At 45.8% G+C, this 24,968-nt stretch overlaps 1 protein-coding gene across 7 annotated transcripts in view; it reads left to right on the top strand.

Moving 5' to 3' along the window:
- The window catches only part of UROS (uroporphyrinogen III synthase), a 35,742-nt gene extending 11,488 nt beyond the window's left edge, over positions 1 to 24,254 (top strand). For 3 of the 7 annotated variants that reach the window (XM_010357742.2, XM_030940442.1, XM_030940441.1), the window contains 7 exons: positions 253 to 349; positions 3,455 to 3,529; positions 8,786 to 8,860; positions 14,606 to 14,686; positions 16,847 to 16,932; positions 18,025 to 18,123; positions 23,827 to 24,254. In XM_010357742.2, the coding sequence (XP_010356044.1) occupies positions 253 to 349; positions 3,455 to 3,529; positions 8,786 to 8,860; positions 14,606 to 14,686; positions 16,847 to 16,932; positions 18,025 to 18,123; positions 23,827 to 23,964 (651 nt within the window). In that variant the 3' untranslated portion in view covers positions 23,965 to 24,254. The other 4 variants (XR_747353.2, XR_004059988.1, XM_030940444.1 and 1 more) reach the window with 4 other exon arrangements.
- Positions 24,255 to 24,968: the final 714 nt, after the last annotated feature.

Genomic DNA, 24,968 nt, shown 5'->3' with positions numbered 1-24,968 from the left:
TGTCTCTGCCCTAGACTGTGAGCTTCCTGGGGGAAATACTGGGAATAAAAAAGTCACCTGTGTATCCTAAAAGTCCTAGAGTAAATCGTTCCAGGCACATAGTAAGCACTCAGTAAGTGCTGGGGAGATGGGTGGAAGGAATTAGTTTACCTACTACTATTGTGAAGCATTTGGAATTCTGAGTCATAGCTCCTTGGAAGATGTTGAACGTAGCCATTGTATAAAATGCCTTTATTGCTTTTTGGTGTGCAGCTTTCTCATCCTGAAGATTACGGGGGACTCATTTTTACCAGCCCCAGAGCAGTGGAAGCAGCACAGTTATGTTTGGAGAAAAACAATAAAACTGAAGGTGAGGGTGGGTCTGCTGTGGATTCCACTGGACATTTATTTACTCTTATTTCTCCTAGTGGGAGACTAAATTCTAGAAGCACCTGCACTTCTAAGAGAAATGAGTGCTTAGTGGTATCAGGTCACAGACTCTGCCTTGGGAAATAGGAGACAGGGCTGTCTCCTAAACTCCCAGACAGATGACCCTGAGGGGGACTTTCCCCTGCCTGTTCGTTGTTCACCTCCTAAGGACTGACCTATCCCCTTAGAAGGTATCAGGCACCAGTTTCTTCCTCTGAAAATAGGGTAAATACTACATTCCTGAAAGAGAGATGATGAAAAAAATGTAACTATGAGAAAATGGTCAGTGCCACCATGTCAGGCACTTAGTGACCCAGTCATCTCTTTGACTTGTCTTCCCACCTCCTTCTCTCACTATCAGAACAGTGTGAAAATGGCAGTGCCCATTGGCAGAACCCTGGCTTTCAGCCTGAGCAAACACCTTCTTTTTTTTTTTTTTTTTTTTTTTTTCATGTTGATTTTTTTTTTTATTATACTTTAAGTTCTAGGGTACATGTGCATAACGTGCAGGTTTGTTACATATGTATACTTATGCCATGTTGGTGTGCTGCACCCATCAACTCGTCAGCACCCATCAATTCATCATTTATATCATGTATAACTCCCCAATGCAATCCCTCCCTCCTCCCCCCTCCCCCCTCCCCCCTCCCCATGATAGGCCCCAGTGCGTGATGTTCCCCTTCCCGAGTCCAAGTGATCTCATTGTTCAGTTCCCACCTATGAGTGAGAACATGCGGCAAACACCTTCTTAATAAATGCAATTGAATAGCTTCCCAGCTAACATTTATAGAGTGCCTGTTGTATGTCAGACCCTGTGTAATGAATACTTCATGTTCATTACCCCACTTAACCCTAGATAACAATCCAGAGGCACACATTGCTATGATCTTATGTCTTATGTTGCCATTGAGAAAACTGAGGCTGGGACAGTAAGCACAGAACAAGTCAGTGCACAGCCAGGCTTCACACTCGGGCCACCCACCGCCACAGTTACACTGATGGGTGGAGGCAGCGGGCAGAGTGGTTGTGCCAGGGCTTTGGAGTGAGTTAGGCCTGCGTTTATGCAGCCATTTGGATGTTAATGAGTTCCTTGGCCTCTCACCATGGGATTATTACTAATAGTAATGGGATTATCTACTAGTAGTAGACTATTAGTTAGGTAGAACTTACTGAATGCTCACTCTGTGCGAGACGCTGTTCTGAATACTTTTTCCTGTGAGATAGATATGCTTAGTATCTTCACTTGTCAGATGAGGAGCCTGAAGAACAAAGGGTGTGGAACTTTCCAGGCCCCCACAATGTGTAAAGCACAAGTGCAGGATTCAAGCTGCAGAGTCTGAGTCCCGAAGGGAAGTATCCAGGACATTACCTGGAGCAGAGTGGGCATGGAGTAAGTGATGGTATGGAGTAAGTGACAGTGGTGAGTTCTGGTTATTCTGTCTCCACATTCAACCAGGCTTCATTGTAGCCTAAACATCCCACTTTCTTGGTGATTTCCTACACACGTCCACCTGCTGTTGCAAAGAAAGTCTGAGAACCTAAGAAATTCAGAGCCAGCCAGGCGCAGTGGTTCATACCTGTAATCCCAGCACTTTGGGAGGCCAAGGTGAGCAGATCACTTGAGGTCAGGAGTTCCAGACCAGCCTGGTCAACATGGCAAAACCCCATCTCTTCCAAAAAATACAAAAATTAGCTGGGTGTGGCGGCACATGCCTGTAGTCCCAGCTACTCAGGAGGCTGAGGCACGAGAATCACTTGAACTCCAGAGGCAGAGGCTGTATGAGCCGAGATTGTCCGTTATACTCTAGATGGGGAGGCATGTGTACTCTTTCCCAGTGGTGCTCTGGGTACTTTTTCTTGCAGTTGTATTTTTTCCTTTTGTATATGTTTTGAGGATGAAGATAATGAAACAGAGGAAAACCCTAGAAAGGTCACCATAACTCTTTCTGGTGCTTTATAATGAAGTTTAAAATGCATTTTCCCATATATTTTCTTATTTTGAGTCTCATAACAACCATATGGAATAAGCAGTAGGAGTATAGTTAATCCCAGTCACCTTGATGAAGAAACAGACAAGGTGCGTTAACTGACTTAACCTGAGACACACACGTGAAGGGGCAGAGCTGGCTCCGTGGCAGGCTTTCCAACTCCACCCAGTGCTCACTCCAGTTGTTCTGCTGTGAGGCTTGGAAAGTGGTTTGTTTACATGCTATGGATAAGTTTTGAATAAGTAGTATTGATATTTGTGGGGTAGGAAGCAAAGTGGAACTCGATCTTTGGTTACTATTTCAAAGGGAATTTCCCTTGATGTAAAGGGTAGAGGAATAATGCTCTTGAATTTAAGGGAAAGTTATGCTCATGACCAGAGTTTAGACAGGAAGAACTATTATTTCTGTTTTCTAAAAATGTAATGAATGCCCAGTAGCTGTATGATATATTTATACAATCCATTTTCTCTTTGTATTTCCTTAATCTATATTTAAAGATTTTGTTTGATCATAAAATGATTATCTGTATCAAATTGTGTTTGTTAATTGATCTGAAATTTATTATTTTTACTTTGGTGCAATGGATAAATGAACCGTCTCCTCTGAGATTACAGTTTGCTGACTGCTTTCAGATTTATGTCCCAAATAAACCAATTGGATTTCTTTGTAAGACATTTAAGTTGCTTTTTTTAAATGACCAATGTCTTTTTCTTTAAAAGTCTAGATTTAAATGTGTTTAATTTCACTATGCAAATTTAATTATTCAAGTTATGTTGATTTCCTGGTTCCCATTAAAATTCTTGTAGTACCAGCTGTGGAAATAAGCTAATATTTCAAGCAAGGACTACTAAAACATTTATGAAAGCAAATTTTTAAAAATTGCCTATAAAACACGAACAAAGTGAAAATGAAATTTTAGTTTGAGATGCTGTTCTTCACATTTGGTTACCAATAGTTTGCTTTGCTCACAGTTTCTTAGGGTCAACAAACAGCCGTAGGCAGTAGTCCAAATGGCCACTTAGGTATTTACAATTCACATGTAATTTCATATTTTACAGTCTGGGAAAGGTCTCTGAAAGAAAAATGGAATGCCAAGTCAGTGTATGTGGTTGGAAATGCTACTGCTTCTCTAGGTAAGGATTCAAGGTAAAAATAAAACAACAAAAAATGGCTTAGCCTTTTCAGTTTTAAAAAACACTTTAACTCAGTTTAAAAATACTACTTTTTGCTTATTAAATTTACAAAAATTAATTAAATATATGATACTATTGATAAGAATGCAATGAAACAAATATATTCAATCATTTCCAAATGGCATTAAAAATTGGTTTACATCTTTTGAGAACCACTTGGTCAGTATGTATGCAAAAGCTTTATTAAAATGTTTGTACCCACTTTGGGAGGCCGAGGCGGGCAGATCATGAGGTCAGGAGATTGAGACCGTCCTGGCTAACACAGTGAAACGCTGTCTCTACTAAAAAAAAAAATACAAAAAAATTAGCCGGGCATGGTGGCGGGTGCCTGTAGTCCCAGCTACTCAGTAGCAGGAGAGTGGCGTGAACCCGGGAGGCGGAGCTTGCGGTGAGCTGAGATCATGCCACTGCACTCCAGCCTGGGCAACAGAGTGAGACTCTGTCTTGGGGAAAAAAAAAATGTTTGTACCCTTTGGCTGACTAATTCCATTGTGAATGTACATAATGCCACTGAATTATGCACTTAAGTGGTTAAAATGGCAAATTTTATGTTATATTTTTACTATAACTTTTTTAAAAGCCTACATCTCCAGATAGTGATATTATCATTGGTTTTTATACTTTTCTTAATATTTTGTGCATTTTTCTAGTCTTGAGTTTATTCTTTTTAAAGCGTAAAATGTAAATAGTAATATTAAAAATTAACATTAAACATTTTAGATACTTAAAACAATGCTTAGCAATTGTCATAAATTAGCCTGTAACTTTGTTTCAGAAAGTTCAATTTGTCCAGTGAATTTGAAAATATTAGAGAAGTGTGTAAATGATTGAAAATTGTTTAAGAGTTAAAAGCACATTTTCCAGAGAACAAAATGAAGTTGGGGAAGAAACCAGTTGGGAGTTGCTAAGCTAATTAAAATATTATTCCTAGATCTTCTGAGCAGCATGACTTTTACTACAAGCTCAGCAGATCAGCCAGAGAAAGGGAATCAGTGGCTTGGTTGCCAAGGAAACCATCTTCCCTCCCGCACATCTCCCCCCAAAAATAAGTTAAGAATTTGCTTGTTACTTTCTTTTATCATTTTTTCCTGAATGAGAAGAGGAAAGAAAATAGATAGTTTCTTTCATTCTCTATATTTCTTACCAAAAACTCAACTGTCAAATACATAGTATATTTGTACACTTTCCAGACTTTCACACGTTCACAGATAAGCAAGCATTTTGAACATCACATGCCCTTCAGTTTGATTTCAGTAGCATCACTATGCGTTTTGCTGTCATATGAGAAGCAAACAAGAAAAAAGACTATGAGATACAATGATGAGCATCTATGTCTTGAGACTTAGAGTGGCTGAGAGTGGACCATATCAAGTACAAGGCCTTGGTCTTAGGCACTCACTGGACTCAGTCTGGTCCCTGTTTATTCACTTGTGAAGGAAAAGGACATGTTCTAAATGCAGGGAACATATTATCAAAGGAGAGAGGACATTAGAAATTTTGTAACTTTTAAAAATGTCTTTGAAAGGAAACCACATTTTTCCTTAACATGAAAGTCAATCACCCAACTTTGAACATTCTATTTTAGCTCACCTTTTCAGACATAATAATGTACAAAGGAGCTCTTTTGAGTAGGGTACAGGGAGGAGGCATTGCTTGAACTCTGAGGTTTCTGTTCAACTAGAATCTCAGCAGGAACCTGGAGAGTTATCAGAATTTGAGCACCAACAGCTGGGAGGAGACCAGGCCCAATGTATTAGTCGTCTTTGCTGTGTAACAAATTACCCCCAAATTACCCCAGAACTTACGAGCTAGAAACAAGCATTTATCATCTCAATATTTCTGTGGGCCAGAATCTGGGCATGATTTAGTGGGGTTCTCTGTAACCAGGCCATAGTCAAGCTGGTGGTCAGGGCTACAGACTTGAGGCTTGACTTGGGAGGGGAGGGTCTGCTTCCAAAATCACTCACATAGCTGTAAGCGGGCCTCAGAAGATCTGCTTCCCAGCTCATTCACATGGGCCTCTCGAGAGGGCTACCTAAGACATGGCAGCTGGCTTCCCCTGTCACAAGGCAATCCAAGAGAGAGCGAAAGAGAGCACCTACCACTGAAGCCACAGTCTTTTTATCACCTAATCTTGGAAGTGGCATCCATCTCTTCTGCATTTCTTTTTGCTTGAATCAAGTAAGTCCAGCCCACACTCAAGTAGAGGGATGACACAGGGGCATGGATCACAGGGATCATTAGGAGCCACTTTACACTGCCCACAAGCCCTCTGGTCAAGAGCTGCCCCTGGCTCCCTAGAGCCTGGGGATCAGGTTAGGGAAGTTGGACATTTGAAGCAAAGAGAAGATAAGGTAGACATTTTTCTTGAAGTAGAAATGAAAACAAGGTTCCAGTGAATAGCAAGGAATTTTGGTGTGGAAGTCCAATGAGAGAAGATGCCAGTATTTCTTTATAAATGTTGCAACCTGACCTAATTTTACAGGAATTAATGATTAATAATAGATGGCAAATAGTACATGCTGGCTGGGTGTGGTAGCTCATGCCTGTAATCCTAACACTTGGGAGGCTGTGGCGGGCAGATCACTTGAACTTAGGAGTTCAAGATCAGCCTGGGCAACATAGTGAAACCCTGTCTCTATTTATTTAAAAGTAAATTTTTTTCAAAAGTACATGCTATGTAACATTATACAGTAAGTCCTCACTTAACATTGTTGATAGGTTCTTGGAAACTGCCACTTCAAGTGAAATGAGGTATAATAAACAAATTTTTTTCCTCACCAATGTTGTAATGAAAACATGTTGAATGAAATGATGTTATTCAAGGACCTGCTGTGTGTTGTTTCACTTACAGTGGCAATTTCCAAGGATGTATAGTTGACATTAAGTGAAGACTTACTCTACTTGGTCTACATAAAATCTGAGAACATTATTTGGTTCGATAATATGTGCATATTTTAATAACATTTTAATTTGTATTGAAGAAGCAAAGATGTCTAGCTTGTGGATTGATACCTTGCAACTCAGCCAGCCAGATCATAGGAAAGCTTTCTATCTGGCTGCCCAAAGGTCAGGTGCCCCAACTTTCCCTTCTGATTGCAAGGTCGGGCCTGGGCGCCATTTAGTAGCCACTGTTGCTTGACCTTGTAAACCCAGACCAGTGATGTCACAGAAGATAGTTTAGTAATTAACAACTTGGAATTCTTAACACGGAAAGACTCTTTGTACCAGCCTGGGCAACATGGTGAGATCTCTTCTCTACCAAAAGTAACAAAAATTAGCCAAACTTGGTAGTACATTCTTATAGTCCCTTTAACTGTGGCAGTCAGTGTCTTAACCTCTCAAATGTCAAAAATACTCTCTGGCAGGTTTATTTAACACAATTGGAGACAATTTGAAGTTTCACTGTCAGCTTTTACTTGGGCAGGGCCCTTAAGATGGGCTTGCCCAGCCAGAGTGTTGATTGAAATGTTGTACTGACTTGAAGCAGAGTCAGTCTTGCCACATGCAGGGACTGAGACCTTAGACCAAATATGCATTCCCCAAACATTTCTTGAGAGCCTTCTGTGGACTGTGGGGTGGACCAGGTGGCCCCAGTGTCTGCCCTCACAAATAGAGCTGGCCACTGCTTAATAGCTTCCTTCTGTCTCAAGTACAGTAGTAATTGTTTTGCTCACAGGGTTGTGGTGTAAGGATCAAATGAGCAAGGTGATCAGCAAAGCTATATATGAGAGTTAATGTTCTGGTTATGGTTATTATTGTTTCATTACTTGGGAAAAATGCATATTTATGTCAATATTGATTACCAGCATCACTGCTAAGTTCTTTTTTTTTTTTTTTGAGACGGAGTCTTGCTCTGTCGCCCGGGCTGGAGTGCAGTGGCCTGATCTCAGCTCACTGCAAGCTCCGCCTCCCGGGTTTACACCATTCTCCTGCCTCAGCCTCCTGAGTAGCTGGGATTACAGGCGCCCGCCACCTTGCCCGGCTAGTTTTTTGTATTTTTTAGTAGAGACGGGGTTTCACCATGTTAGCCAGGATGGTCTGGATCTCCTGACCTCGTGATCCACCCATCTTGGCCTCCCAAAGTGCTGGGATTACAGGCTTGAGCCACCGAGCCCGGCCAAGTTCTTATGTCTCAGTTCAGTTCCTGTGGGGTTTTTACAGGTTTTTTTGTTTGCTTTTGTTTTTGATGCATTTAGCTCTTCTCAACTCAGAGAGGAGGTCCAGCCTGGGTTGCCACTGTAGCATAAGCAAGGGCTTAGTTCCTGAACTGAGTTTATGGCTTTATTTTTCTTTGATTCAGCATGTTTTTAATGATCCATAAGTTAAAAGCTGCTGGTGTTTTTAGTAAAGGTACCATTTGTTACTAACCAGCCTCTTGTGTGACTCCTAAGTGGAAAGCCCACAGCACTTCCTTCCTCAGAGGCATTTGGCATTCCTGTGAGCAGGTAGCAGTGTTGACTGAGCCAGCCCCTGGGGCCTCCCTTCATCAGCACGCTTTGTGGAGTGGCCAAGTGTTTGCTGTCTGGAAAAGGGCAGGGGGAGCCTGCGTCTGTTAGCTTCTTACTTGGTTCATGAATAGGGTCTCACAGAAGTCCTGGTATAGCCCCTCATCCTCAACGACTTGTATTTGTAGTGCTGTGGGTCCCTGTTAGCAGATTATTATGAAACCTTTCCTCCCCTTCCTTCCATTTTAGTTTGGCCATGTCAAGCCATGACGCCTTTCTGGATGTGGTCTGGCCACTCCTCCCAACAAAATGAAGGCTCTGTAATGCCGATTCCTGCAAAAAGTACCAAATGCCCATCATCTCCTTCCTGACTGAAGAGAAAACAGCCTTTGTTGAGCTCCTCCTAGATGGCAAGCAGTTTGCTCTTATTATCTGACACGATCCTTAAAACAGTTCCATATGGTTGGTGTCTCCCCCTCTTGTAGATGAGCTATGTGCGGCTCAGGGGAGGTAGTTAAGGCTGTCCTTTCCCTTACCTGACCTACACAACTGGGGTGCAGGTACCAGGACCTGATGCTTTCTCGTCTGAACAGACACTTGCGATCTTCCCTCAGTGGCTTTCAAGAAAAGACATCCTCTATGTGATTTGTAAACTGCATACCTGTGTATTTGCATGGTAAAAAATAACGCTGGAACAAAAGCACTTCAATAACCATGTTAAGAAATACATTTCTTTGTTGTTTTCCAGTGAGTAAAATTGGCCTGGATACAGAAGGAGAAACCTGTGGAAATGCAGAAAAGCTTGCAGAATATATTTGTTCCAGTAAGTAGAAAAAGATCACTCCAAATGAAGCCCATTTATTTTTTGTTGTCCTCACGACCACTACCTAAGGAAAAGAATATTTTCTCAGTGCATACTTGGTGGTGAGATTGATTGGTGAGCAGCGTGTAACCCACTCTGGGGCCATAGCCTATTTGTATTTGTGTATGTCTAGACTTGTGTGAGGTTTAGCCCACTTCCTTCTACCTCCATACCAAAGAACTTGACTAGAACATAACACAAAATAAAACATCTGGGAGATAAAACCAAAGGAGAGATCACTTGAGGGATTCCAAAGAGAGCAGAGGCAGGAGGTGTGAGTGGGTGCTCTCCCCTTCCAGAGGACTGTCCTTTCCCTTCTCAGGAGCTACTTCCATCTCTGAATTCCCTGCCCCATCTTGCTCCCAGGTAAAGAGCTGACTCATCATTGGGCTGCCTTTGGACTTGGACTTCAAATGGCACTTGTTCTAGGGGTGTTCGCATTTAAATGGGGACTTAGTCTTAAAGTAATTATGGATTTTTAGGCTTCAGAAGATAGACAGGCAAAAATTCTCGGAGCAAGAGAGATGGGAAGGCTGAACATCTACTTGTAGCGCAGCCCCACCTCTAAGGTGCATCTCTCTTCCCCTCTCTTCCCTGCATGTCCAGTACAACCACAAGCTCTTACACCCTTGTCATTTGACTCCTCCCTGCTGTAGGTATAAGATCATACACCCCCATGAGAGCACGCAGTAGAATCATCTCGTCTTAGATTGCTGAAGAGGAGGAAATCCAGGCTTTCCTAGAGATCATGAGCTGGCAAACTTCATTGGTTAAGGATATTTTAGGCTTTGCAGGCAAATGGTCTGTCAGAACTACTAATCTCTGCAATAGAAGCATGAGAGCAGCCAGAGGAAATACACACACAGTGCGCTTGGCTCTGACCCCAGGCTGGAGTTTTCTGACACCTTTCTAAAACTCCTTGAGTGTCTGCTGAGCTGCGAGGCCAGGGTCAGATGAACTGCTGACAGCTGAGAGTTTCCTCTAAGGTTGGCCCTGGGGTGGTGATATCAGGATGAGTGGTACAGGGAGAGAGTACACCTTAAATAGGTCTTTTTATGGCTTCTGAAACAGTGATAGATGATAGTGTTTCTGGCAAAACGAAGTATTTGTGTTATTAAAAAAAAGCTCCTAAAGGTGATGAGGGTGAGGCCAGCCTGACCCCCAAGGGAAAGGGGCTGCTGGGAAACCCCTGCCTCAGTTCATCTCCAGGAACGCACAGGGCCTCACACAGATGCCTCAGTCTGCACCGCTGGGAGTTCGTGCCATCTCAGACCGATCCTCCCTACCTGGGCTGTACATAGAGATACTGTGAGGCTTTCTCTAGAACATTTCATGAGCCAGCACTGTGAGACATTTTCAAGCTAAAAACACACAGTTCAGGAGACTGTAATCCGTGGTAGAAAGTATTCACCATTTGCTGCTAGTAAAGACGGTTGGCCCTGTCCTTCTCTGGCCACTTGTGCCACATGATGTTCCCGGGAGAGGCCTCTCCATGCACCAGTGTAGAGAAGCCCTCTGGAGGCCAATTCAAAGAGCATCTGAGGCCAAGCAGCTGAGAGGAAAAGGCCTGATGGCCAACGTGTTGCTTTCTGTGGAATGTTCCAGACTGTGGATTGCTGGCGGTCATTCTCTTTAACAGCAGCCTAGACAAGCAGTGACTCTCTTATGCAGCCAGGTGTTGAAATAGCTGCAGGAAAGCCACAGACAGTTGTTCCAGCTTTCCTCATCAGAGAGCACTGGTTGGGCCCCGTGCTACGTGGCCCCTGTACCATGGGATCGCTTCTCAGGTCATGGAGCCACACATCAGTGTGAAAGGTTCACTCCAGGGGCTCCTGGTACAGGATGCAGATGGGTCCTGTCTGACTCCAGGCTTTTTGTTTCTAATGTTGTTTCTAGAGAGTCACCATCACAGCATTAAATGGTATCAAAGCCCTTCTTTTAAAAATGTAGAAATAAATGTAAATGGTAGATCTTGACATTGCTTGTGGGATTAAAATCTAAAAAGAATAATAGCTCTTTGATAGAATAGGTGGCTCCTGCCTGTTTTCAGTGAAGAGATTGAGCTGTACCCACAGTTTGTTCTGGAAGGAGACAGAAGTGAACCTCTGAGTCACTGTTCATTAGAAGACCCAGAACCATCAGGCTGGTGTTCCTGCTTTGCAAACACAAGGCAGAAGAGATCAATGTCACTTTGGAGTGATCACATTGGTGTTTCAATTAACTGACTCAAGGCTTGGTTGGGTAGACATTAGCATATTTTGACCTTATCTGGGAGAATACTGGTCTGCATTCCTTGCAAAGCTTCTGCTATTTCCTCTGATTTATTACCAGCATATCTATGGGTCCTAATAAATCTTCCATTTGCAATTAGAATATCCAAATAAAAATCTATGTTGACTGCTAATAAGGACCTTCACCTTGGCTTTACCAAGGCATTAAAGGTTTTTCTTTCTCGGTAAACTTTGAAGCCTGATTTTAAAAGCTAAAAATCTACCTCCAATGCTCGTAGTAAACAGGCCGATTCATAGCTATGCCGGTTTATTTTAGTTAACACTTACTACTTTGTGGCAGGCACTATTGTAAGTGCTTAAAGCTACTAATCCATTTAATCTGTTAACTTATTGTTCTGATAGATTCTCCTTCTTTCCCAGATATCTCCTCTAATGGGAAAGTAATTACATGCTAAGTGGTAAAAGGTAGAATACAGTACAACTTTTGAAAAGAGAGAAACCGTGTGGGCAGAAAGATTGCACTACAGTTTATTTGAAATGTCCTTCTGAACTGGGAAAGTTTCTGCAGCCTGGCAGACTTGCCGGACTTTTCTTCCATTCCTCCGATCAGCCTCCTCATCCTTACTATCTGCACTCAGGTGCCCACTGTCTGCTTGAACTGATTCTCATGGCAGTGCCCGAGAGGGGGAAGTCATTGTAAACCTGGAAATTGTTACTGTTTTACAGATATGTGCATGTCCTTCAGTAAGACGACATTTTAAAAAGTCAGTCTCATTGATGCAGGACTTTTTGCTCCTAAATTCAGCTAAATCTGGGTTCTTGTCTCATGATCAGGAAAAATTAGGCATGTGGACACATTGAAGGGTGAGAAGGGCAGAATTTATTAAGTGAAAGGAAAGCTCTCAGCCGGGCACAGTGTCTCACACCTGTAATCCCAGCACTTTGGGAGGCCGAGGCAGGTGGATCACCTGAGGTCAGGAGTTTGAGACCAGGTCAGGAGTTCTGGCCAACATGCAAAACCCCATCTCTACTAAAAATACAAAAATTACCTGGGCTTGGTGGCCACGTCTGTAATCCCAGCTACTCAGGAGGCTGAGGCAGGAGAATTGCATGAGTCCAGGAGGCAGTGGTTGCAGTGAGCCGAGATTGCGCCACTGCACTCCAGCCTGGGTGAAAGAGTGAGACTTCGTCTAAAAAAAAAAAAAAAAGAAAGAAAAAAGAAAGCCTCTCAACAAAGAGAGGGATTCTCCAAGCAGGTTTCTCCCTCATTATTGAATACCAGGGGTACCACACATGAGCTGATGAGGCCAGGCTCCTCCCCTCTGTAAGGCGCAAATTCCTGGTGGTGCTGCCCCATTCCCCCAGTGCGCACACAAAGATGCCCAGGCAAGCCATAGGTAGTATTGGAAAAGGCAACATTTGATCGGTTAAAGGACATTATTCAGAAATAATCAACTGGGAAAGGGCAGACAAACGGGCAGACGTTCTGCCCCTGGGTCACTGGTTTCATCCGGGACCAGCAATCTGGTCTTTCAGCCTTCAGGCTGTTTTAGGCTTGAAGGTGAGGTCTCACCGGGGACCCTTCCCTACCTACCTAGGCATTTGTCTGCCTCCTGCTTGTATAATCATTTTCTTAATTACCTGCAGTGACTTTATCAAGCCCCCTCCTGAGCTGCGTGATAATAATACTCTGTTAGGATTTTCAGGGTTGTTACTCATCATCAGCCCTGACAGCCCAGAATTCCAGGCCTCCTTCCTGTTAAATGAATGGAGAGTAGAGCCTCTGAGCTCCACGATTCACTATTTTTGTGTCAGCCTTAACCATCCCATTGGCCTGTTGGGGCTGAAGATAAATCCACAGGCATTAAGCATATTCCAAAAGGGCATGACTCCTTTGTCTTTGGCTTTTTGAAGTGGGTTAGTTTTCAGGAAATGTAGTTGTAGCAGATCTCCCCTCACCAGCAAAGGAGGACTCAGCTAGGACATTTTTAAGTTTTTCTCCTTTCTGCTGACAGGGTGGTGCCTTTTCAGTGAAGTCAGCTGAGCCGGTTGGACATTTGTGGGCCCTGTGTGCCTGCAGAGCCAAGCTCCCTGCGAGGCACAGGTGGTGGAGAGATAGAGACAAGCAGCCGCCCTCAGGGAGCCCCATACCCCTTCAGCCCAGCCTTGTGAGTCAGAGATAAGAATGAGCAGCCCAGGACTCCACTGGACCCTCACAAGAGGTGCTGCCAAGGGGAGATTCCTGAATCTTTCCAAGGTCCTTTGCATGCCTGTGGGGCTGGGCTTGCTGAAAAACTAGACTGTAGTTTTCTTACTGGATCCCCAGGAAGAGCTTTGGCCCCTAACATCTTCCACCCAGCACTCTCCAACACATACGTAGACACACAGGCACAGGGAAGAAAATTGCACCTGAACATGGCTTTGAAAATATGTCTCTAGGGATGACTGTACAGAGCATGAAAACATTTCCTCCTACTGGAAGAGAGAAATCAGGAGGCATCTATTAACTATATTTAACAGTCTCCCAAGTTGGTACTGATATTTACAGAGCAGTGTAAATAAAGAAAACATTCACCAATATGTAGCCTTTATAACTTGAAATTAAGTGGCCTGCAGTTATTCCCGTTGTGTGGCTGCTGCTTGCTGGAGATGGTACTGGATGGAGAGGGGTTGTTTTGCTCCTTCCTCCCATTGCAGTCACCAGAGAAGGTGTGATCAGAGAGATCATAAGGATGTGAGAAAATAGGCAATGTGTATCAACAACACCCATTAGAATTTCTTACATCTTACGGACAGATGTGGGGGGAAATGGCTCCTTCTACTAAAATGCTTTGTTTTCACATTTGGGGAAGATTCTAGCATTTGACAACTCATCAGTTTTTTGGACAGTATTGTTGCAAATTGGTGTTCAAATCCTGTGTTGTCCTCACTATTCTGCAAAGAGTTAAGGGCTGAAAATGCCCTTAAGTCTTCCCAGAGTGGAGATGCTGGGAGCAGAGGTAGTGGTGAAAGGAGAGGCGGGCCGTTCTTAGCAGGCTTCTCTCTCTAAGGCCTGTATATGCCTTTTGGCACTTGGCCTAGTGGCTGTTGGTGTGGCTAGAAGCAGAGTGGGGAGTTAGCTTGTCTTTGTTAAGGTGGAAAGCCTGCCTTCGAAATAGTGAGTGCAGGCTAGGGAGTCACTTCAGGATCAGAGGAAGTTAAAAAAATGTGGCTATGTTCATTGCTTGTGTGAATGTTCATTTTCTGAGCACCTCAGCACACATTACCTCTTATGATCTTCATATAACAAGCAACCCTTCAAGTTCAGCAAGGTAGCAGGTGCTCCTCCTGTTACAGATGCTGAAACTGAGTCCTAGAAGCACAGCCAGGCCTGGAGCCCGGGGCTGCTTCCCCCTCCCCAAAGCTGCCCCTCCCCATTCCCCTGTGCACAGGCACTGGCCCTGAGTTTTCACAAAGCCTGGTTATTTATTCACAGGGGAGTCCTCAGCACTGCCTCTTCTATTTCCCTGTGGAAACCTCAAAAGAGAAATCCTGCCGAAAGCGCTCAAGGACAAAGGTGAGTAGAATGCTCTGACCACATCCCTCACCACTTTGGGATCCACCGGTAGCCTTTGCAGCGATAGGAGTGTTGGGTGGCCCTGCAGAGAGCACACAAGGGAGCCGGGCTGGGTTGGATAAGCCAGGCCAAGAGACGCAGGGACCATCCTCACGGGAAGTGTGGACATGCAGTCTGCACTTTCCTTTCTTTGGATCCGCTCTTCTCAGCTTGTTTGGCTCAAGCTAGGAGCACACAGTGTATCTCCAGTCCTTCACCAAGAGGACAGGAGATCGAGGTGTGGAGGTGGCCCCTGGGCAGATAACTGAGGTAACAAACCACAGAATTGGTTCCACATGTAGAAGGAAGTTACAAATGTAGCCGATCTTGTAATAGCATGCAGCGCCCTCCAGCCAAGCCACACAAGCCCCACCTGCCCCTCCAGCTCCACCTGCTGTGGCTCCCAAGACTGTCAGCATCTAGAAACCAGTTCTTGCCTCTGAAGCATGCCGCCATCCTTGACTCAGACATCTTAGCTGTCACCTGCGCACCTTTTGCTGTCACATAGTTGGTCTGGGAGCAAGGTGTATCAGTGGTTTGGAGTATCAGCTTTAGGATGAGACAAAAACAGATTTGAATTCTCCCTCTTGCTGTTTATTAGCTATGTGAATGAAGGTAAGTGATGTAATTTCTCTGTGCATCATTACCCTTATCTGTGAAATATGGTTGTCTGTACATAACCATAGTACCCACCTCACAGAGGTGTTCAGAGATCATGTAGCATGACGCCTTGTTCTCCAAAGGCAAGCTCTTCATGGAACTATGACTGTTACTGTCTCTCCCAGGGTTTTGAAGCTCTAACAGTCCACATGAGCAGTGTAACCTAGGATGACCTTAGACCTTGTAACTTTTCCCCCATATTAAAATGGAGCTAGATCGTATCCTTTTTTTTTTTTTTTTTTTTTTTTTTTTTTTTTTTTTTGAGACGGAGTCTTGCTCTATTGCCCAGGCTGGAGTGCAGTGGCGCGATCTTGGCTCACTGCAAGCCCCGCCTCCTGGGTTCATGCCATTCTCCTGCCTCAGCCTCCTGAGTAGCTGGGACTACAGGCACCCGCCACCGCGCCCGGCTAGTTTTTTGTATTTTTAGCAGAGACGGGGTTTCACCGGGTTAGCCAGGATGGTCTCGATCTCCTGACTTCGTGATCCGCCCGCCTCGGCCTCCCAAAGTGCTGGGATTACAGGCTTGAGCCACCACGCCTGGCCAGATCGTATTCCTTCTACCCATATCATCTGTCTTCTAAAGCTACCAGGTAATAAGATCAGCAAAATCATTAGCTTTTCGGGAACAGGAAAATACCAATATAAAATAAGAGAAAGCTTGGTCTCAGTTACCCTTAAAGAAGTAATGTATAAATCAGAGGTTTGATACTTCAGTTTATTTCTTTAGTTTTCGGGGATATGAAATGGCGACAGGTTGCTGTTTTATGCTGAAATTATCATAATTTCTTCTGAGAGAGTTTTACATTTTGTTTTCAGAAGCCCGAGTTTTCACTACCTTTCACCTACCATCTGGCTACCCCTCATGGGTCAATATCTGATTGAAACTGCACGAGTCCCTTCAGTGCCTGGTGCCTCATCACCAGCCCTGAAAACCCCTGGGAATGTTCAGAGTCACTGAATGGCACAGGGAAGAATGTGGGAAAGTCCACCGCTTAATCAGTTCATGTCCAAGGGGACACACTGAGGCCCAGAGAGGGGGCGCATGACCATGCAGAGGCACAGCTGGAGTGCAGCCGGGGATCTGGACTCCAGGCCTCTCCCAAGGGCTGGCCTTCCCCGACTTCGTGGTGTCATGCAACCTGTCTGCGTGGGATCCATGGAGTGACTAGGGACAGCCTTGTGTGAACAAACCTACATAAGCCTGGGAACAAAAGGCATCCTGGATACAAATGAAGGCTTTGGTTTCTGGGCCTTTGTTCTTTTTCTGCCGTCTCAGCCCCGTCTTCCACAGGACCACTCCACAGCATTCAGCAGGCTGCAGAGGGCTGCTCAAGGCCTCTCTGCTGAGTCTGGCCTCTCCAGACAGCTGGTTCCAGGAGGGTGGTGCTATGCTGTGAAGTGGCGGAGGCCCCATTGTGTGCCCAGTATGGTAAAGTGTTTCCTGCTTTTGATTGTGCCCAGGGATTGCCATGGAAAGCGTAACTGTGTATCAGACAATTCCACACCCAGGAATCCAAGGGAACCTGAACAGCTACTATTCACAGCAGGTACGTGGTGAGGGGCATAAGCTCACAAATACTGGTTCTACATGTGTTTTCACTGTCCCCAGCTGTCACCTGCATGCCTTTTCCTGTCACATAGTTAGTCTGGGATTCTAGAATTAGGAATGGAAACAATTTTGTGGTTGTTTCATGAAATGTCTATTGCAAGCTGGTTTGAAATCAGTGATTTCAATAAGAGGTGCTTGTGGTAGGTGGTCTATGAAACCGCCCTGTTTGGAGAGGTTAATGTGGTGACTTTGAGGAAGTGGTAAGTTTTTATAGGGGTTAAAGGAGATAATTTACACAAAGCTTTTTGTACAGCATCGAAGATACATACAAGCCTGAGGTAAATAGTGGCCTTGATGTTATCATTGTTTTTCATCATATGGGGGCACTGGTGGAGCTGGAGGGGCAGAGGCTGAAAAGCGAGGCTGGGCCCATAGTGGGAAGAGCTGACAGTGGCCACCAAGGAGTCTGGATTGAATTTGGGAGTCCATGGGGACTGTTGGAGGACTCAGGCAGGAGAATGGATAGCTCTTGCTTGAGTTCCTTGATGTCTTCAGCATTTATATGCAGTAAAACACCTCCCTTTCCTCTCCCAGGGCAGGCTTCTGAATGTCTTGCCTGGTATTGGGAGGGCCTGATAGAACAAACCAAACGCAGAAAGGCCAGGCAGGCTCGTCTGCCTGCTCTACTTCCCGAGAGAGGGAGCATTGACGGAGCCAGCACTGCCTCACACCACTGCTTCATGTGATCAGTGCCATATGACCACAGGAGCTAGAGGCATTGTCTAGGCTGCTGGGCATATGAGCTCCATGATGCCCATGTCCTCTGGCCAGGCAGACACAGACCTGGGGGCCAGCAGAGCGACCAAGGAGCAGCACCACCTTTCTGATGGCAGCCTGCTCGTTCCAACAGTTCCCTACCAGAATCCTGCTCACTGGAGCAGAGGATGTCAGCATCAACCAGGAACCACGCCTGTACTAAAAACCGCCTGGGCGGCCTCTGGCTTGAGGGCTCGATGCTGACAAAGCTGGAGGAATGTTGTCTCTCCTCAGTCTTATGGCAAGGACTGATCTTGTTTTCTCTTCCCCACAGGGGGTTCCAGCCAGCATCACATTTTTCAGTCCCTCTGGCCTCACATACAGTCTCAAGCATATTCAGGAGTTATCTGGTGACAATATCGATCAAATTAAGGTAAGTTATTCAATGGGCTTTTGGTCTTTTTCAGATTAGTTTTTTTGGTTTTTTTGTTTGTTTGTTTGTTTGTTTGTTTGTTTGTTTAATATTTACGAATTATCCTAGGGCTTCAATGTCAAATGAGACACCCCTGGCCTAGCAGGTGCTTTAGAATTGGAAGGGCAGCTCTACCTCCTGCTGGGCTGTTGCACAGACTGCTCACCTTCTCCCAGTCCATTTCCTCACCTGCAGCATGGGGATAATTGTCTCTCTGTGGCTTTCATAGACATGTGTATGGTCTTCCCTGCTTAGGATGAGTCTCAGAATTACATGAGGGAATTTGAGTAAAGTCCTTAATTAGCTCAGGGCTTGGTACAGGTGTTAGCATCCTTTCCTTCCTTTCCCCCATCTTGTGTTTGGCATTATTAGCTGTTCTAAAAGCAGTCACCTTTTTCATGTCTTTTAAAGGGTTTACATTCACACTTACTAGGGACTGTATTATGAGTCTACAAATAACCACAACTCTTGTGTCTGTAATAGAAATACCCTTGAACTGGCGCCAGAGGGACTGAGGAGAGGGTGCACGATGTGACCCAGAACCCAAAGGCAGAAACTGCCACTCACTGCAGTCAGGAAGAGCAAAAGGCTTCACCTGCCTTCTCACAGGTGCATCTCATGTGGGGAGTATGCACTGCTTTCCCAGTTTTCAAGATGGAGCGTGGGACTCAGAGACATCAGATGGCCTGCCTGTAGGTCATGCTGCTGAGAAGGAAGAGCTGCAGTTTGAACCTGGGAAGACTGATTCCACATTGTCAGCCATGGTGATGCCTTGCCATGGTCTCAGGAGCTGCTGAGCAGTTGATGGACTTTTGGGCAGTAACTGATATAATTCCCACACCAGTCCAGTGGTGGGTATCCAGAAAAAGAGGTCAGTGGTCCTCATTACAGGTGAGGATACTGAGGCCCAGAGAGGTTAAACAACTTGCCAAAGTCGTGTGTTGAGTCACTGGAAGGCCCAGGACTCACACGGGCCACTGAGGAAGAAAAACAGTATCTGAATCTTGTGGTTAGAAAGATTGGAGAGAGAGGCCAGGCGCAGTGGCTCCCACCTGGAATCCCAGCACTTTGGGAGGCCGAGGCAGGTGGATCACCTGAGGTCAGGAGTTCCAGACCAGCCTGACCAATATGATGAAAACCCTATCTCTACTAAAAATACAGAAATTAGCTGGGTGTGGTGGCATGCGCCTATAATCCCAGCTATTTGGGAGGCTGAGACAGGAGAATTGCTTGAACCCCGGAGACTGAAGTTGCAGTGAGCCGAGATCGCGCCACTGCACTCCAGCCCGGGCAACAAGAGTGAAGCTCCATCTCCACCACCCCCCGCCCCCTGCCCAAAAAAAAAAAAAGGAAGATTAAAGAGATAAGACCCATAAAGTGCTTGGCATGGCAACTGGTCCACAGTGAGCGCTTACTTCATATTGCAGGTCAGGAGGGGTAAAACGGTGCTGGTCCTGCTCTGGTTCTTGTCCCTGTGTGTCATGCTGCCTCTCTCCTGGACCTGTAGAAGGAGTACCGCCTGGCCCACCCACCCACCCCCGCGTCACACAATGCTGTGAGATGCCTGGTGGTATAAGCCTAACACAGTTTTCCCCAGGCTTCTTAGTGTTTGCCTAGAGGAAGAAAATTAGATTTATACTCTATCTTCTTTCAAAGCAAGCATGTTTAAAAGCACAAATGGATACTCAGCATCTGAACCAAGAACTCAGGCCTTTCTGAATAGACTGCTGCCCGCATTGTCCACACCCATGGCAGCTGGGGCCTGAGTGCGTGTGCCTATCCTGCATCTGTCACGCCCGTTTCTGCAGCCCTCCAGACACTCTGAGAGCTCTCAGTAGCCCCCTCGCCTCTTCCTACAGTGATTGATTACCCTGCCTGCCAGTAGTTAACTGCCATTAAATCTGCCATTGCTGGGGAGGAGAAGGTGACAGAGCTGGCCTTGCTCACAGTGACTCTGGACTGCTTGGGGGCCATGAAGGCACCATGTGTGGGGTGTGAGTCGTCCCTCATCACTGGGACTTGGTGCTGTATAGTGAGGTGCTTTCAAGGTTCACAGAGGACACAGTCCTAGCCCGTGAGTTGGTAGTTAGGCTTTTCTGTCTCAGCTCGGCCTCAGATTTGCTAGTGGCCTCCCTCCTCAGGAGTCCCTGTAGGACCCACTGTTTGTACAGCACTGCACAACATGCAGGTGCACCACAGAAGATCAAAGCGGGTGAGGGGGCGACTTCTGACCTGAGCTTGCTACTTACCATTGACTTGGAAAGACTGTGCACTTGTCTGTAAATGCCACAGAGATGTCACTCCAAACCAGTAGGTAAGCAGAGTCATAAATCACCACCACCACACTAATGGCAGCAACTGAATTTCCTGTGTACAGGAAAATGCCCTTGCAGACTGTGAGGTGGGTATCTTCACACCTAGTGGTCGCTAACCACAGTGGCAGAGCCAGGCTGTGAACGTGGCTGCTGCCCCCACAGCCAGGCTGGTGCATTCGCGTCCAGTTTGTTCCAGGGATGGAGAAAGAACATTGATGCTGGGCCCCCTCGCCTAGCCTGGGGCAGACTGTACTGCTCTGTGGGGCGCCGTCGCGTGGGCCTTCGCTGACACAGAGGAGTGAAAGGCTCCTGTGAAAAAGCTGCCGTTTCACCCAACTATTGGTAATCCTGCTCTAGGACTCCAGTCATGTTTGCCATTTGTTGGTTCCCAGTCCCGGGGAGTTGCTTTTTTTCAAATTTTTAAATAGCTTTATTGAGATGTAATTCACAAACCATAAAATTTACTTTTTATGATTTTAATATGTAAACTTAAAATTTTTAATTTTTTTTTAGAGATGGGGTCTCACTGTGTTGCCCAGGCTGATCTCAAACTCCTGGCCTCAAGCAATCTTCCCACCTTGGCTTCCCAAAATATAGGGATTACAGGTGTGAGCCACCACGCCCAGCCCAATATGTAAACTTTAACATGATTTTTATGATAGTCACAAATTTTTGCATCCATCACCACTGTCTAGTTCCAGGACATATCATCACCCCAAAGAGAAACCCGATACCCATTTGCAGCCACCCCTCATTCCCTCATTCCTCCCACTCCTTGGCAACCACTCAACTGCTTTTCATCTCCATGGATTCACCTATTCCGGACATCTCGTATTAATAGAATCATACACTATGTGTTCTTTTGTAACTGACTCTTTTCAGTAGCATAGTGTTTTCAAGGTTCATCCGTGTTGTGGCAGGTTACCAGTACTTCATCCCTTTTTACTGCCAAATAATGGTACATGCTGAGGACCGTTTTATTTACCCATTCACTAGTTGATGGACATTTTGGTTGTTTTCCACTTTCAGGCTGTTAAATAATGCTCAACATTCACATACAATTTTCTGTGTGGACATAAGTTTTCATTTCTCTTGGGTGTATATCCAGGAGTAGATTTACTAGATCTAAGGTAACTTTGTTTAACATTTGGTCGTATTACTGCTCTTTTCCAAAGTGGTTATGCCATTTTATAGCATTGTCACTAGCAACGTATGAGGGTTCCAATTTCTCCATATCCTCCACGTCCTCATTTTTCTGTCTCTGATTATGGCCATCCTTGTGGGTCTGAAGCGGTTACTCAGCATATATTTGATTTAGACTTCCCTAATGACTAATGATGTTGAGCATCTTTTTATGTGTTTGTTGGTCATTTTTATATCTTCTTTAAAGAAATATCTATTCAAATCCTTTGCCTACTTTTAACCCAGGTTAATTGTCTTTTTATTGTTGAATTGCCAGAATTCCTTATTCTGAATACAATTTTTTTTCTTTTTTTTTGAGATGGTGTCTCTCTCTGTTGCCCAGGCTGGAGTGCAGTGACACAGTCTCGGCTCACTGCAGCCTCCGCCTCTGGGGTTCAAGCTATTCTCCTGCCTCAGCCTCCTGAGTAGCTGGGATTACAGTTGCCCGCCACCACGCCTGGCTAATTTTTGTATTTTTAGTAGAGATGGGGTTTCACCATGTTGGCCAGGCTGGTCTTGAACTCCTGACCTCAGGTGATCCGCCTGCCTTGGCCTGCCAAAGTGTTTGTATTACAGGTGTGAGCCGCTGCGCCTGGCCTCTGAATACAGATTTTTTATCAGACATATGACTTCTAAAAATGTTCTCCCATTCTGTGAGTTGTCTTTTTACTTTTTTGATTTTTTGTTTTTTGTTTTTTTTTTGAAGCACAGAAGGTTTTCAATTTTGATAAAGTTCAATTTATTGGTTTTTTTCTTTTGTTACTTGTGCTTTGGGTGTTGTATCCAAGAAACCATTAATTTAGTGTTGTTTCATTCAGTGTTTTGAAGATTTATTCCTATGTTTCCTTTTAGGAGTTGTATAGTTTTAGCTCTGAACTTAGGTATTTGATCTGTTTTGAATTGATTTTTGTGTGTTGTGTGAGGTAGGGGTCCAACTTTATTTTTTCCTCAGTGAGTTTCCTAAGCAATGGGTGCTTAGCAGGGCAGTACTGTAGGCAGGGTGGGAGTGGGGCCTCTGCAGGGCAGTGGCCTCCCTCCCCTCGTTCTGACTCAGCTGGAGGAAGGAGCCTCAGGCCTGCAGCATCCGAGTTATGCAGAGGTACCGGTGGCTTGTTAACTCCACTACCACCTGGCCTGCTGCTCACTTGCTGGGAGGGAGGATGAAGCGGAGTGCTGGGCAGGGGCTGCCACTGTTGGATGCTCACCTGCTCCCAAACAGCTTCGGGGTCCACAGTCTCAGTGCAGAGGAGAGTGGGGGATGAGGACTTTCTCTCATTTAGCCACCACACTAGCCCTCTGAGGCCAGGGTAACTGTGCCCCTTTTATAGGTGAGGAACAGAGAGGCTAAGGGACTTGTACTAATAACAGCTAGCAGGGGCAGAGCTGGGACAGAAGCAGTGCCCCATCCCAGGTGAGGCTCTGCACAGAACCATCGAGCCTGTGGGGCTTGTTCAGAGAGAGGTGTCCTGTGGATGAGGCCAGTGCCCCGGATTGGCTGATTTGGAAGGATTATGACAACGTAGGCAGCAGCCCATGACGGTCATCTGGGCCAGGCCAAGTGGTTCACACCTGTCGCCTCATTTAATCCCCACAGCAGCACAGTGAAGAGTCCTGTTATCTTCTCTTTTTATGGATGAGGAGATGGAGCCAGAGAAGATGGGCCATGGGCCAAGGTCATTGTCCTGTGGAGCTGGGATTTAAATCCCAACCCTGTGGCCACAGAGCCCTGACCTTGATAGTCTGCTTTCCTGGGGATTCAGTCACTGCCCCTGCCACACCCTCCTCCCCTTGATCAGACCCAGGGCCCCCAACACCCGAAGCAGAACTGTCTGCAGCTAGAGCTTCTGAGGAAGGACTGCACCGACGCAGCCATGATGGTGAGCACCAGCCTGGGGCCTTCATGTCCCTGCCCCTCACCTGAGCCTGGGAACAGCGTGCTGTCGCTCAGGGTGGCAGAGAGACAGTGATGAGAGCGTGGATGCAGAGGTATTTTGCGCGCTCAGAAGCTGGGCTCGAATCGGGCAGTATTGTCATTCATATAAACGCGTCACATGAGCAGTAACATCCAACCGAAAGGCTGGCTGACGGCCCCTGCACACATCCAACCGCCTGCTGCCCCATCCCCTGCTAGTGTGCTGAAGCCCTGTTTTCTCTTCTGTCTTTATAGTTTGCAGCCATCGGCCCCACTACAGCTCACGCGCTGGCCGCCCAGGGCCTGCCTGTAAGCTGCACTGCAGAGAGCCCCACGCCACAAGCCCTGGCCACTGGCATCAGGAAGGCACTCCAGCCCCATGGCTGCTGCTGAGTCAGCCACCTGTCGCTTGCCCCATGCAGCCTCCCTGGGCTGGGCTGGCTCTGGATGGAGCTGAGCATTGGCAAGGGCTCTCAGGAGCTGCTGCCATCAGACTCCTGCTTCAAGCCTGAGTGGAAGCATCTGAGGACCAGGGATCAGGACCTGACCTGGGGCTGGCCTCAGGCCCACGTGCATGTGACCACCCTCTATGGAAGCCAGCTTGAAGCCTAGCCCCGTGAGAGCTTCCTGTGCCCAGCAGGAAGGAAATCAAATAAACCACACTGGCTGCCCATGCTTACTGAGTGTATGGTTACTATGTGCCATTTTAAGTGCAAAGCTGTGTTCAGGGAGGAGACAGGTATTCCCACCTGTGATAACCCACAAACCTGCTATGAATCGGAAAATTTGCTCTGTAGGAAGTAGGTTTATTCATTCTATAAAAAGGACCGTGAAGTTCCTGCTTGTGAGCTATGGACAATTGTAGTTCAAATATAGAGAGACTTGCTTTCCCTCAAAGTTGCAATTGCAGCATTAGATGATGAAACCATCTGATCTCCCAGGAATCTGAGGGGCTGGAGAGGTCAGTATGTACTGAGAAGAGGTTCATGTGCAAATGCAGTGCCCTATAGAAAGGCTTTGGAAATCTGTTCCCAAATATCCTTCCCTCTTCATTCCCAGAGTTCCCAAACTTCATTCCCAACTCAGCCTGGAATTTAGGCTGAGTTGACTGAAACCCAGACTTGTCTCTTAGTAGCATGTGGACTGGTGGTGGGAAGGCTCTGCCCACATGCCTCTGTCTCCTTGAAAGATCCGACTGAAAAGCATTTGGGCTCCACATCTCTGATCTCCATTCCTCCTAACAACGCTGAGGAGTGGACATTCCTATCGTTCCATTTTTCTGATGAGGAAACAGACTCGAGGTGAAATGATTTCTCAGGCTCACGTAGCTAGTGAGTGGCAGAACCAGAACAAAATAAAAAGGGATGGATGAGCCTAAGCACTGAGACCTAGACTAA

The sequence above is a fragment of the Rhinopithecus roxellana genome, chromosome 11 (genome assembly GCF_007565055.1).
Source record: "Rhinopithecus roxellana isolate Shanxi Qingling chromosome 11, ASM756505v1, whole genome shotgun sequence".
In the NCBI taxonomy this organism is placed as follows: Eukaryota; Metazoa; Chordata; class Mammalia; order Primates; family Cercopithecidae; genus Rhinopithecus; species Rhinopithecus roxellana.
Note: the sequence above shows the minus strand (reverse complement) of the source record. Positions and strands in the feature narration are given on the sequence as shown.